The sequence below is a fragment of the Ascidiella aspersa genome, chromosome 3, assembly GCF_963924565.1.
Source record: "Ascidiella aspersa chromosome 3, kaAscAspe10.2, whole genome shotgun sequence".
Taxonomy (NCBI): domain Eukaryota; kingdom Metazoa; phylum Chordata; class Ascidiacea; order Phlebobranchia; family Ascidiidae; genus Ascidiella; species Ascidiella aspersa.
The window spans coordinates 21112107-21127901 of record NC_139449.1 but is presented as its reverse complement, the minus strand read 5'-3'; the positions used below and the strand labels follow the sequence as shown (position 1 = coordinate 21127901).

General features: G+C 38.3%; 1 protein-coding gene across 1 annotated transcript; it reads left to right on the top strand.

Moving 5' to 3' along the window:
• The first annotated feature begins 1825 nt into the window (after positions 1 to 1825).
• LOC146160755 (uncharacterized) lies at positions 1826 to 9344 on the top strand. The gene is made up of 11 exons (XM_083385009.1): positions 1826 to 1962; positions 2350 to 2515; positions 2861 to 3007; positions 3343 to 3472; positions 3853 to 3967; positions 4530 to 4674; positions 5987 to 6119; positions 7868 to 7993; positions 8307 to 8446; positions 8539 to 8861; positions 9233 to 9344. The coding sequence occupies exons 1-11, from the start codon at positions 1826 to 1828 to the stop codon at positions 9342 to 9344; spliced, it is 1674 nt and encodes a 557-aa protein (XP_083241135.1).
• The last annotated feature ends 6451 nt before the right edge of the window (positions 9345 to 15795 follow it).

The following is a 15795-nucleotide window of genomic DNA, read 5'->3' as shown; positions in this document are numbered from 1 at the left end:
GGTATGTAATGATTTACTAGTAACAAAATAGCTACACTTAAAATAACCTATACTTTTTTCCGGTTTATAGCGACACTGTGAAAAATAACTTCTTCTAAATTCTTAGAAATAACACTGAATTTCTCGATGAATAACGAAATTTGACGCAAACCTAATTATTTTAGTGTTGTTGTATAATTCGGTTTGATTATTACCAATCAGATTAGGTTTGATTAACCATTTAACATTTTTGCCAAATGCACCTCTTGATACTTAATATGACGTCATAAAAGTTATTGTTTTGACTCTCAAACTGAAAGAGTTTGAATAAAAACTCTTTGGTTTGATTCTGGACATCTAAGCCAGTCTTGTCAATTTTAATTTTTTAAAACGATAAAATTTACGTTAAAAATAAAGTTAACTAAGGTTAGTCTCCTGAAGTTAGGCAGGTGCGGCCAAAAATTGCTTGTATAAATGTATAGTAGCCTAATCTGTTATACACTTCCAAGTGAGGCCGATGAAATGCGCCCTAAAGACTGCATTGAATTTGGGGTTCAGCTATATAGTTCTGCTCTATACAAAGTATATACACGAAGACCAATAGCACCATCAATTAAAGACGGGCAAACAACACAAAATGCATGAAATTTGAAAAATTAAACGAAATGGAATACGGTGATTGTTCAAAGCTCAATATTCAAACGTTACTGTCCAGTACAATGAAGCTTTAGTTTCGTCCACATATTTCCAAAGCTCGTAAATTTCTGTCACTTTATATGCCTAAGCCACCGACGTCACAAAGGCAATATTGTGAGGTAATAAAATGGCTTAGTGTGTAGTTAAAATGCTCTGTACCTTTTAAACGACATGGGTAGTGACTGAACAGAAGGGCCATGAAGCTAAAGGCAGCGTTGACCACGGTCGACGAGAATTACATGGTTTTTGATGACCACAAGCGTCTGACGACTAAGCGAAGTCAATGTGATATTGTTTTGCCGGACATTAGCAACGTCGACGTTTCGAACAGTGTTGTAATCAAGAGGTTACAATTTAAGCCAGGTAAGATAAAGTGTATCATATGCAAAGAAAGTACGATTAAATTAAATGGTCTGTTTAAAACAGTATTTTAGCTTATTGGAGAATATTAAAAACGATTTAAAATGTGCATTGAAACGTTTCGTTTGCAGCCATTCTTCGAAACTCGATATGAAAACCATGGAATTGACTTTCGTATTTTAAAAGTGTTACCTATACTAAGATGTTAGTTATAGTTATGCGAACCTTATTACATATACATACAGACTACGCTCCAGTGCCATCAGCCGGCGAAATAAACAAGGGCTCTGGCGAAACACCAGATGACGAGGACGACCAATATGACCAACCTCCACCAAACGTGGGTATAATACAGTCTAATATACCGCTAAGCGTTCAACATAGGCATAACCTGCAAAGTGGCCGCCAGCTTTTTGGACCAAGTAATTTTGATTAATATTCGCCTTTAAAGAATAAATCATCGTAAACGTGATTCGTCTTGCTTCAGTAATCGAATGAGACAGTTTAAAAGCCGTGAAGTGCAAATAAATGTTGTTTATTTGTGTGAAATGTTGTTTGTTTCTATAACACCACATGTGAAGTACATCTATATACGTCACTAAGGCAATAAGAACCTTATAATAAAATCATTAAAGCATAATACGAGCGAGCCTATGGCTATTTTTTATTGAACGACTGTTCCTCGTCGTTTAAAGAGGCACAAAGCGTAACGTCGCTCTACATACACAAATTACACACCTTTGCGGCGAAGTGTTAAAATCAACGGTGTATTTGTCAGAAAAATCCGTTCATGTCCAATTTGCGTGGCCCGAACACTAAGATGAGCTTCAAGAACGTGGTTCGGGCGATCATTCGAGCGAGAAGATGGCAAATTCCGCTCGTTACTGTAAAAGAGGAACACAGCACCGAGGACCTCAATAAAACCTGGTAATAGAGTTACGTCTCTTCCTCTATACGGCAATGTTTTCTCAACATAGAAAAACTTTATGGATTTCTTATGACCTGCCAGCATTGATTGAAACATACAGTACTAAAATGACTAGTAGTACTTAAATTAAATAATAAAAAGTTTAACATTTCGTCGTATGGATTCTACTTTTTGATTGTTGGCGGACACTTAAATCTTATATCGTTGTAAACATGACCCCATAAAATTCTTAAACTACGCCATTTGAGTCAATTACTCACAGGTTATAAGCCACTGCTCTATATGCTTTGAATTGCGACTCCATGTTTTAATTAGTGCGTGAAAAGTGTGCACTTTGTTAACTTTATGGCCGATTATACAAGAGACAAAACACTTGCTGCGTCAAGGTACGAGGACCAGGACACACTCCACTTCAACGTGAATGCTTTCAAGGCGGGAAGCTCCGGAAACGCGGGCCTGTCGAAGCGGGCTCGCTTTATTCTCATGAAGAACGCCTGGGAGCGAACGGAGGAAGAGCTAGAACTCATTCACACCGTTGTCAACCAAATGAAGGTGTGGCGATATTAAGAAAACCTTAAACTTCAGCATCGTTGTGTAACATAAAATCGATAGGGAACGTCTTGCGAATAAATACAGTCTTCGCGGTTTTAGATAGAATTTTCTGGTAATCTGAGGATAGCATACCTTTTTTCCTATATTATATTAACATTTGGCGGATTTCTATGTCAGTCTTAAATAACAACAGCATTACTGTTTTCAAATAATTTATAAGTTAAAAAACGTACTTAAAACTAAAAAAAGGCATTGGAATACGTACTTTTGTCTTTTATATTTACAATATAAGCTGTAACAAAAGTGTATACTTGAAACATATTTTTTGTTCAAACAATTCTCCAGTGCTTCGCCAAGTATTCGAGCATGGTGCGAAAGGAACTGGCTCGTGCCTTGAATTTTGAGACCTTCGAAGACGGTCGCGTGATCATCCAAGAAGGACACTTCGGTTTCTCGATGTACTTTATCGTGTCTGGGAGTGTGATTGTGCAGGTTTAACCGTTGGTTGTTTAAGAATTTAGAGCAAACTCGTTTAAAATTTGCTACTTCGAACGCAGAATAAAGGCTTTTTCTAGTTAGGTAAACATTGTCGTTTGGTAACCTAACATATGCCTATTGATGGTGATTTTTTACAAATATGGTACATAGAAACTTGACTACATGGTGTTCTTGCAATATTGACCAAATATAGTTTTTAAGGCAATGTCAAAGTTAAAACACTTAAAAAGGCTTATATTATACAATAAGTGTTTGATCGGAACGACTAAATTTAATTTTTAGCTATTTTCAAAGAGTCCCCTTTTCTAACCTTGTTTTTATATTTCAAGGTCAGCCAGACCGACACTCGTACGGGGGAGAGAAAGAGTCACGTGGTCGGGGAAGTCCCGGCCGGTTCCTCGTTTGGCGAGCTCGCTCTCATTCAAGATTGCAAACGCACAGCAACCATTGTTTGTAAAGGTAAACATACTGGTATACTTATACTGTTTTGCGATCCCTGCAAACAAAGATCTACTGTATGCTAAGCCTTTTATGCAGTTTATATCGTAACCTTTCAAGGGTCCGGCTTCAAACATTTTTGCACATATCGGAATTTTATTATTTGAAACTGAAATTAGTATACACATTTCAGGCTTCGCAGTTATTTTTCGACAATACTTTGTAATTAGTATCGCGTCTTACTCTAAAACATTTTTTGTGCCGAGAAAAGTATCTTAACTAAATCCTATGCTCTGAAAAATGGACATCGCAAAATAAATTTCGCACCGCGACCCAACTGACGAACTTTGGAAAAGTTATGTGTTTTAAGATAATGTATAGCTTAAAATATGCTTGAAAAGGGACATCTCAGTTTCTCCGGGTGGACAAGCCTGACTTTGACATGGTATTGAGGAGGAGTTATGAGCAGGAATGGCAGGATCGACTAAAAATGCTTAAATCGCTTCCGTTCTTTGCGTAAGACATTTGGTTTATATTTTAAGTTACTGACTTCATTAACGAATAACTCCAAACGGCACAAAACTAAACTATTTTTTATACATATGAATAACTATTTTAAGCGTACGTGTGAATAAATATTTTAAGCGTGTGAATCATTACGATCATTTGTTGTTCTGCGGACAACCATAACGGTACGTGTATTACTATTCCACCGGGTGCCTTAAGGAAGCCAACTCACAAGAAAAAGGCGAATAATAAAGAAGTAAAGAACATCCATATTAATACTTTTTTGCAATGCCACGTTATACGAATTAAAACAAACGTATGACGTTCGTACACTAATTGTAGCCTGAATGTACAACGATTTTAAATAATTATTATCGCTGTTTTGCTAGCGACTGACAATCAATTTTCAATGTATATTTATTTTACTTAGAAAGGTTGAAAAGAATTTAGTCAAATATTTCGAATAAGGGTTACCAGTCCGTTTACACAAAGCTGCTGCCCACGACCACTTAGCAAACCGACACGACCTTCGGAAGATATCACGCGCAACACTTTCTTTTCGCGCTTTTAGGAAATGGGACGAGTTCGATTTGCGTCACATCAACCTCAACTGCAAAGTTGTGGAGTTTCTGGTGGACTCAACCATTGTGGGCGACACCAGCGAAACACCAGAACACTTCCACTTTATCGTATCTGGCTTATGCAAGATTATTCGGGTCAGCTGTCGCCCGGGTGCGAACGCGGCGCGCAAACTGTCGAGACAACGTTTTTTGCAAACACGGTTTGGGATTTAGGAGAGAAAAGACGTGTATAAGTATACAGCACTATTCTCTTCGGGTATTTGACTGTAACTGTTTACGAATAGCGGTCAGGGGATCGGCAGATAACTCAGGTATCGCGTAGCTTCGAAAGTATCACATCACTTTTACGACATACAGCGAGACACGTTTACAACATACAAGTTGAAACCATAAAAAATAACATCTTTTTCTTAACAGGACTTTTTTGTGCCTAACTCGTACAGTCCCGTCTAAACCAAAATCACAGCTAAACGAAATTATTATTGAATTGTTTTAATGTTTTTTTTAATGGGTCTCCCCTTCATTTCGTATCAGATTTCCGTTTGTAAGTCATAATTGTATACGACGCGACCTTAGTATTCCTTTTTATGATGTAAGTAGGTTAAATACGATATTTAGGGACACAATTAAAAAAACGTGTTACTGTTTTATTTTGTTTTTTTGCGTGGTTTAACTTACTTACAGGCTGAGTATATACCCCAAGCCACGAACTTTTTTTTTTCATTTTATGTATAATACCGTCCCATCCCTAGCAAGTTTGCTATTACTGGAAAGGAGAGAGTTTGCGTTTACGTCATGCTATTTGACGCAAAACCTCCTTTGTGAATGTAAAACAACAGTTATTCGAGTTCAAAAGCGAAACGGGTGTTACGCTTTGTGGTGCTATTTGGACTAAAACGACCTTTCGGAACTTTGTTAGTCATGATCTTGTATATTCGCTTTAGGGGGACAGTCTGATTAGTATTTACGACTGGGGCGGATCGCAGAGACGATGGGTCATACATAATACTGTTTACGTAATAAAACAAATAAATTCTGAGACGATCTATAGTACATACTAAAGAGTTCGTTTAAACTTTAAACCCTTGTCTATTTCTAAAGTTTAAGATCAAATAATCTTAAAATTTGCATTATTCTATGTTTCACATCTTTACCTTATGAATATTATATCGCGAGTGAACCACATTATTTTAATAATTTTGGCAAACTTAAACTATAGATAAACCAAAAAAATTATCTCACTTTGTAACATTATTTCAAATCACATTTTCTACATATCCCCCGTAATTAAAAATCGACTGAATCTGTAAAGACAATGCAATACTTGAAAGCCATTTAGATGTTTGGTAAATAACACAATTTTTTTCCAAAATGGTCGAGCCGAGTGCCATTCTATCGAAGTCTAAAGCTTAGCCAATTTAAACAAATAAATCATTTTATTTGGCAGAAAATCACCATCATGGAAACTATGTCGCATCTGGGAAAAGGCCAGACAATGCTTTCCTTGCCACCTCCAGGCGACGCTTTGCGTTCAGTGCAAAGTAAAAGCAAGCAGCTCAGCAAACGACTGCTAGTAATCGGTACACGAGTTGAGAATTTTTCTATTGGAAATTGATACCTTTGATTATTATCTTCATAAGTTTTGTATCTAGTATTAGACAAACAGAATGCAGCCTTTTATTCGTAAAAGTTTGGGCCAAACGAAAGCCAATTTTATGGGTGTTTACAGGGGCGCCCGCAAAAAACTTTCCAGGGGGGGAAACCAGGGGCCTAACCAGAAAATCAAAAATGGGGGGTCCTGAATTTTCAACTTAGGGAATTTCCCTATTTTTTCGTCTAAAGTTAATGAATAATGACGTCATAAAACAGTGACAGTATGACGTCATAGAATGGTGATTGCAAGACGTGATAAAATAACTAATTAGAAACAGCCAAATACGTCCAGCAAAAGCGACCACGTGCGTCGTCGACAATCCTGTCAGGCGCCAGCTGCGAAATCACGGTGTGCAATCGTTAACTTCAGGCAAAAAAAAACAAACCATGACCGTGAAATATGTGTGATTAATTGTGGTAGAATCACACATAATTCGACTATCAGCAGCGCATATTTCAAGTTCCTTGAACGGAACGAGCGCTAAATTACAAGCACGTCTTTCACCACCTGCAATACTAAACGAAGATCGTTTTTTCCGGGTGTTATTATGCCACGATTAGCGCAACATCTGCGCCGAGCTGTGTGCCAAGTCAGCTAAATTACAAGCTGCGGTTGAGGAGAATAAGTTGTGTCCATTACACACTTAGCACATGGTCTTAGAGTATGCTTAAAGAGCATAATTTTGCGTTAACCATCATTACTTAAAAATGAAGACTTTGAAACGCGCACGACAGTCACCATTATACCTCCTTTTAAAATCTTGCTTCAGTTAAACAAATGTCGATGTTACACCAACATCGGATATTAGCGCAGAGACCGAACAGCGAGGAACATATTGCGTATAACTCTACGTTTTTCAGCGAGAAAAAAAGAAAGAAGGTTTGACTTAGCGTTGTCAATTGTCGAACACACTAGCTAATCAGTCAACCTAAACAAATAACGAAAAAGAAAAACTTCCAGCGTTTACGGTCGACCAAACAAAAGAAGAAAAACGGCGTTTTGCACTCGATTTTGGTTTCGCATTAGATTAAGACGCGTGACCCAATTACTTAAAAAGCACGCTGCTTCTAACAGTTTATTAAACCATGACAAAAACAAACAAAAAACGATAATATCACTTACAAAAAGGGGGTAAGAACTCCCGCCCACTGGATGCGCCACTGGGGGCAATGGATAATGTATAATAGTTTTAACCTTCAAAGGTAATACATATTACACTTATAAATAATACTAATAATCGCATTTTGAAATTGCAGGGGGGGGGAGTGCCCCCCTTTGCTCCCCCGTGCGGGCGCCCGTGGGTGTTTACCCACCTATTGGACAGGGTTTGGCGAGAATGAGCGCCGCCCTTTTGGCGCCCAAACGTCGGAGCTTTCTCGTTTAACAGCGTTTTAAACAGTCATAAAATCTAGCTGCAGTGTTACAACGGGCTATACACACAGAATCACACATATAACACCACAAGGAACGCTTCCAATTGCCCACCTCGCATATCAATGAGAATAAACTTCAAGCTGAACCCGGGTGAAGGGAAAAAGGTCTCGGGAACTCCATCCTCTATGTAATGCTTCAGACATAACATGAACTAGAATAGCTTTACATTAAAAAGGTCCGGTATCATAGGATCGGAGCTCATACTCAATGCCTATAATTAGATTAAATCTTGTATTTAAGGTTACCTTGAAAGGGGCGACTACTTTGGCATCGGCGAGAACTTAGAGTCAACTTACATCGTGGCGACAACGAGGGTCGAATGTTTGGTCATACCACGACATGCAATGGTAGCACTGGAGCGCATTTGTGAGTATGTCAAAAAAAATAACCAAAACTTGTTTTTCTGCCTGATTGGCCGAAATATGACCAGAAATCTCGAAGGCATCACCAGGTTAACATATGCCGTTGTTTCCGTTACGCCCTACATAACAATAAAAAATGGAACATTGAAATCACACATATTGATCTATTGATTTGTTACTCTAATTAAAAATCGTAGACCACGAAAATACAAAAATTGGCACTTATTACAGGATATCTTCAACGTTTATAATCTATTGTAAAATCAATTCATTTATGTTTTACCATTTATAGTACTCTTTTTTTAATTAATACCCAGTTTCAATGGGGCGCAACGATGCCACCAAACCCATCACTATAAAGGAAATGCTCTATACCGCTAATACGAGGCTTCTTTCGGAGGAAGAATCGTTCGAGAAGTGGATGACCAATCTGAGATGGAAAAACTACAAGAAAAAGGTATAAAACAAAAAACGCTTTCCTTAAAAGACAGACATGATTTCCCAGCAACGACCTGTGTTGTTTTTTCTATGTAATGTTCATCTACGAAGATGATGAGGGACATTATCGGAAGAAAACCGGTGCGCCTTCCACGAAGAGCCAAGAACAGCAGAAAGGACGGAAAAACTCGATTCAACTTCAACCTGCGTGTAAAGTTTTCTGAGCTCGGTTACCCGGTCGCCGAGAACAGCGCCTCCCCGTGTCCGGTTTACAGGAGGGCCGGTTACCAGCGCCGCGACCAACTCCGACTCCCGCCGATCGCCAGCGAACCGGACGCGAACGAACCCGAAGCCGAGCAGGCGGGCGTGAATGGGTCATCAGGAAAAAGACGGGCGACTCAGCAACCAACGAAATCCAACAATTTTGAGACCAGGTGATCGAGTGGATTTCAACAGACACACCGTATTGTTGTTTGAAGTCGTCATTATAGATTTATCAATATAATTTAAGTACACCGAAAAGCTATCGCAGTGAAGGGCTAGATCACAGTTGTTAACACACATATGTGTGCGCATCTTTCATTGTATACTTAAAGCACATACAAAACATATGAAGTTGATTTGTGTTTTGTCCTGGTCAGAAAAAATAAAATACCGAGGTGATGGCCAAAGGTTTAGCAACCAACAAACAACGATGGGTTGTAAATTACAGCCGTCGTCAGACATTAAAACACGACGCTGTATAGTTTTCCGTAATAGGAAACCTTTTGAGTAAACTTTCTCAGCGAGCGATTTTCTCTTTCAGATTGAAGCCGCTAAAAATGAAGAAATCGCCGCCATCACAGGTGAAGGTTCGAAGTCGTTTCGTGGGTATGCCGGGCAAGACCAAACAGTCGACCGCTGCAACCCTGTGCTAGCAGCGACCGACTAACCCCGCTCGTGCTGTTATCACAGATCCTTTGTGACTCGGAAAATAAACTTTCTTCGTCAGTGCGTTTGGAAATTTGTCCCTTTGCAAAGAAAACAAGAATGACGTTTAGTCTGCTCTGGTAAATATCATTGTGGCTGCAACTATTTCGATTTCGAGACGTGCTTGTCATCCTTTTAGGTAGATTTATTTTGCCATTGGCGAAACTTTTGCCGCGAGGTCCAGGTGCATTTGTTTATTAAAATTCTATGTTGAACTGAAAGTGGTATCGAAGCGTCCAAAATTTGTCAAACTTGTAATGGTTTTGGCAAAATGTTAAAATATTTTTGAGCTGCAATAAAATGTCATCAAAAATAAAAAAGGAGGACGGCGCTACTGTCTGTGCAAAATGAAGGCCGAAAAGCTTTAAAATGCAGTTCATGTTATTTTAACTAATGTTCCTACTCCGTTAATCTGTGATGCAATCACTATGTTCGCTATGTAATAAATAAACTTGTGTGGATACTGTTTCGTTCAAACAAAACCCCAAGTTCGGCGATCGCTTTTTGTGCTTTTTGCAAAGGCGGTGTTTTTGAAACGGTATCTCAAGCAGAAAATCAAATCAAACCCAACATGTGGCAAAGACAGGCGCGCGAGTTTGTTTTGTTTGGCGAATAGAGGATTAGCGGGCTAAAGCCATCGAAATCGCCATTCACCGTGTGGCAACTTTCATTTATTCGGGTTTTTCGTTTTTTCAGGCCCAACGACCCGGCAGCTTTATAAAACGAGACTAAACGCGAGCAAACACAGGTGTTAGTTGACGAGTAAGTAAGTGCTATATGTATTCGAAATCAAATACTTTGCAAGTTTAACTGGATTTGCGCATGGAACAGAAAGAGTTCTAAAACATTCAGCCACACACATTTTTGGTATCTTCAAAACGAACAATTACCTAACCCAAGTTATTTTAGGCGGATGTCCAGATATTCAATTTTTGTTTTCTTTGGAATTAACCTAAGACAACACTAAGCTGTTCGAGTGGTTTAAAAGACTTTCTTGGATAGTTAGGCGTTTTCAACCTACTGACTGCCTGAGGATCTGTATTGCAAAAGCACAGGTAGGGACAAAACTTTATTTATTTGAGCAATCGTCACGTTGCTATAATCGACTACAGAACGGTGGCGCAGTCGAGTGGCTATATATCTTCACATAAACCAGTGATTATAACCTGGAAATCTTAAAGAACGTTCTAGGGCCCCGGAATATTTTCTTTAACATACAAATTAAATTGGGTTAAGTACATCTCTATTTTTGAGTTTAATGATTCCAAATTTGATAGCATGTGTATATTGTCTAGAGTGGAAATTAAAAAATTGCTATGAGCTTTACTTGTGCAAAATAAATGCAAAAGAGTAAAGATAAGTTTTCCTGGTGCGTGGCTTAGTTTGCCAATAAACGTATTTATTACAATTCAAAAACTAGCTCTAAAGGATATTACATGATCGGGCATGAAAGAACATTGACTTAGTCAACTAGGCAAATCACTTTCCTGAATTATATTTGAAAAGATAAGTCATTTCCCGCAACGTTTTAGGCAAAAAACAAACAGTTTCCCTGGCTTCAGTTTATTTGATTTAGGCCTAACTTAAGAGGGAAAAGTGGCAGATGTGACTTTGGCTATGGGTGATTTCAAAATGGGATATTTGTGCAATCTATACGGAGTTTAGGTCAACTATTAATGGCCCTAACAACTTTTCTGCAAAATCACCTTAATAAATGACTTTATATTGAACAAAATGCAAATATGTTTTGTATGCTTAATGCTTAACATCTTATTCTAAATAAAAAGTTTGGTAGCCCGTTAACCCGAATATTAACCCGAAAAAACGTATTTTTGCGCTTCGCTTATACTCGGCTCGCATTCAGTTGAGTATTGTTTGTGTGTTCGACAACAGGAACCTAATTACCTAATACAGAGTTGGGCAAACTTCGGCGCGCGAGCCGCGTTTTCTATTTAAAATAGGCTATTCACCATTTGTTACCACGTATCAAAAATTCAGAGCCCAATCTCACAATATGAAATTACACCAAACAACTTTATTACATTTTATGGTGCTCTTTACACTCATTAATGCTAAAAATATTTCCAACCGCTGAACTAATATATATATATATATATATAATGTCTAGCAATTCAAAATGTAAACATCCTTTAACTCAATTTATCTTTCGTTGAGATCACTTGTTGAAATAAACGTTGGATACTTTTTAAGTCAATGGTTACTTCAACTTGTAAGTTTAGCCAGACCTCGGACACATTTGATGAAAAAGTGTGTTTTGAGGAGGGTTGCTTGCGCCAAAGCGAAAACCTAGGGTCACGCAAATAAGCCGTTCGACCATCAAATGATAACCAACAAGGCGGTGCAGCCAGACAACACACCCAGCCTATGCTTGCCGATCGCGGATCGTGAACGGATTGGTCGACAGCCTGCTGAGCGAATCTTTGGCTCGTTTATCATTCGGTTACTGTGTGCAGAGTGGCAGGTTTGAGTCAGCAACGAGCAAACGCAATCGTTCGCGTCTGTCTACCCAGTGAGCGCGCTTGCGACCCAAAGCCAACACACGAGCTTTGTTTTAATTAGCGAGGTGTCGCTGTGCAAATTAAAAACAGCCGGTAAGCACTCAAGGCGGTGTTTATCACTATTGGCTACTGTTCTGGCAACGTGCAACGCAAAAATGCCGTCGCTACGTTTTTTATGACCCTTTCGAGTAATCGATATGAGGTACTTCGGTTCTCATCCCCAACGCAGAAATATCGGAAAGAAATACGAACCCTCTGTGTACTAAGTGTAAAGTTATGTCCGATTTACCTATGACGGATGAAAACCTTTGCGAATAAATGATCGGTTACAACAAAAAATGTCTAGATTCTAAAACAATTTGTCGCTGTTTTTTTTTTTCATTTTACAGGTTGTCAAGAAACGGTGTGCATTGTGCAGGTTATTTGATATTGGAACAAAACTTAATTATTAAACCATGTGTGGGCATAAGATTTTATAAATTATTGAAAGTAACAGATATTATTTGGAACGTCATAATTTTATTTTTTTTTGCCAACAAACCTTTTCAATTTTTTAAGCCCATGGCTTGGGCCACGTAAAAAGATTTAAAGCCTTTATAAAAAGCCTGATTGGGCCTTCGCATTTTCATATACCTACAAATTGTTAATCCATTATAATCATTCGGGACTGTTTTGTTCAGGTAACTTACTTCAACCTCTCCATATTACTATCAAAATAAGCACTTCAACAATAAATTTGGCTGTTTAATAGCAAAAAACTTTATATTATTAAGTAACTAAAAGGACGTTCTTCGTTTATTCTAAAAAAATTGTACCTTTCCATTTGAATGTATATTAAACTGTAACGCTTTTTTCGAACAGCTATTTAAGCGCCACAACATTGCCTTGTGTGTGCAGCGAAACTATTTAAAAGAAGTACTTCGGCTTTTTTTAGCTCCAAATGACGAGAAATGGGCCGAAACGCGATCGTAAATCGTACGAGGCCAATGCAAACGGTCGGACACTCCTGCTCATAAGCTGCCCGTCATCGTCTCTGCTACTAGCGCGAAGCGTGCTGTGTGTTGGTTCTGCGCTCGCGCGGCCTGAGAGTCGCCTTGATCACCTAGCGCTCGGCCCTTTGTGCACACAGTCGCCGAATCACAACCAAACATAAGTTTCGATAACGAGCCACAATAAGCCAGGGTGTGCGTCCATAAAACTCCAAAATAAAACCGGCGGTAAATAAAACGTGCTGTACGTGGACCGGGAACTAGGCAAGAGCTTGTGCGGTACGCCGACGAAGAAAGGTCAGCCGATGTGTGGACGTTTAGAGGACTAGAGTGCCAACAGTATAGTAACAGTGGGTGTGTCCGGATACATGTTGGACAGGTCAGTGTTGTCGAAGGAACTAATGGGATAATACTATAGCCATCGTTGCAGCTAATCGCTTTGTTTGCTACAAAACTATACCGGTTTCAGGATTGTTTTTGGCACGGAAGGAGTTAGTTTAGACAATCCGCTTTTTGCCTGCTTGTTTATATGAACTGACTGAATATTAACTGTCACTGCATTGGCCGAATGTGTTCAGGGTTTAGTTGTACAATTGTTTCAAGCCGGTTTTCAACTGCCAACGGTTTGGTGATAAACCGAAGCAGCAAAGTTGGAAGGGGAAATGTGTTCTGCAACTTCACAGATTTAAGTTGTACAACGCCAGGTTTGTAATACATTTAAAGTAACAGCCTTTAATTGGCGAACTAACATGTCCATTGCATTGAAGTAGGATTGTTACTACAGAAGCTTAAAAATAAAACAAAACCAAGCAAAAAGAAAAAATAACTTAATCCCACATTAAGTTAGAATTATTTGGGGACGGAAAAAGCATGGTATGAAAATCACCCAGAAAAAAGAAAAATTCACTCACACTGCAATAAAACGTTGGTAGCCTGTTACTTGCCACTAGATTGTAATGCGTTCCAACGGTTTATTTAGGCGTTGTGGCATGCTTGTACTTCGCTTTACTCTATTCAACGAGTCTTTGTTGTGCATGGTAATGGCCGCCCTTAGTCAAACAATTGCCGAGAAATGTAAACACGAGTGGGCTGTGCTTAGTTAAGGCCATTTGAAGCCCTGTTTAGGCTGTATCAACATAAAAGCAAAAATACTTACCTGTTTTACGCGTTATGGCTGCAGACCATTTATGTCACGATGGAACTATTGCTGTTCACTCTACTGCTTATTCCTTATAGTTTTCGAAAGGATGTCGATAGGTTTTAAAAATACACAAGCCTAAACCGATTTAACTTTCCTTAATTATCACAACAAGCACCGACATTTCACAACCTTAAACCATTTTTTGTCAAAGTTAGGGCGTGCGCCCCACCGCAGTGTCCTGGAAAAAAATTGGTTAATGCATGGGTGATTTTGAAAAGACACTCTTATGGCATGTAGAACTTCCTCGCATTTTTTTTAACCAAGAGTGGGGCCAGTATTAAAAAAAGTTGTAGGTTACTACTTTAAACCTTAATACGAGCGTTTGCCTTAGCAGGACAACGCGTATTCCATTTGTTTAAACGCCAATAGGCTAACTCATATTGAGTATTCGGAATCCGTAATCATTTGCAAATTAAAATTCCTAACATAAGTATTTTGCCATAAAATAAAATTACCTAAAATATATATCATACATAAAAAATATCATGAACATAATAATAACATGAGAGTGTTCCCCCTAAAGTATTTTGTTGGACTGTATAGCGAGTGCCGAGCGAAACAATGAAGTAAATAAAATCTTCACAAACTATGTCATTCAAATGTTTTATACAAGGCTGTTGTGTTGTGCTAGTTTTAAGCTATACAAGTTTTATCTGTCATATTTGTAATTGTACATTCGCTCTAGGGTTTAATTAGCAGGCAACAACAAGCCTCTTTAGTTACATGTTGTGATTACACGGTATAGTGTGTTTTTGTGATGTTTTAATAACCACCAAAATATGCTGGAACAGGTTACTGTCTAGAAGCGTCCTTTGGGGCAACACTCTGGTTTACCAAATCACATAAAGGCAAAGCCTATCAGTATAATTATGTGATGAAAATAATAAAGGATTTTAAATTGTCCTTAAAAGTAGGGTTTACAACTTCCACTCCATTTTACGCTTGGGAAATAACCCCATAACTCGAATAAGTATTTCCGCCATTGAATGGAATCGTTTCGAAGGTTTTGAATTCCATGTAGGAAAATGCTGACTTCGCTAAAAAAAAATGCTGACTTCGCAGGAGCGGTAGATGGGAGGGGGCACAAGGACATGCTTCCCCCACCATAATTAGGCCTATATATTTTTGCTAACTTTAATTATGCAAATACAAACATTTTCTTTTTTAATTTTACAAGATGATTTCTTTCCATATTAGGGAAATATTTTTAGCATTATGCCGCTGTGTAATATGTCACCTTTTCCTACCGCTGAGTGAACTCAGACTCTATACGTAATGTAATGTATGGCAATTTATCTAGTAAATATATTGTTTCCCGTTTATGTAAATCTATACCGTCTTTATAAAAGGACATTTATCTTAAGTAACAGCTACCTAACTTTTAAAGCAAAATATACACAATATATTATTTTTTGCGCTTCTTGTGAACTTTTTACGTCAACTCAGTTCAGCCAACTGTAGAACAAATGGCCCCTATATACATCGAGCAACGTGCGAATCTTTTTATGTTCTCTACGTGGTAAGTCTCACTGCAAGGGACGTTTTGACAACTAAAACCAAATGAACACAATTTTTACACGCTTTGTGCGATTTAATTATATTTAGTTACATCATTGCATACTATAGTTCGTTTGAGAACAGAACTCTTAACAAGATTACTGTAATTATGATGTAACTTGTGACGTCATAT

Coding starts and splice junctions, on each gene's coding strand:
- LOC146160755 (XM_083385009.1), top strand. CDS start 1,826: ATGTCCAATTTGCGTGGCCCGAACACTAAGATGAGCTTCAAGAACGTG. Junction 7,994..8,306: donor GGTAGCACTGGAGCGCATTT/GTGAGTATGTCA, acceptor ATTAATACCCAG/TTTCAATGGGGCGCAACGAT. Junction 8,447..8,538: donor GGAAAAACTACAAGAAAAAG/GTATAAAACAAA, acceptor TCATCTACGAAG/ATGATGAGGGACATTATCGG.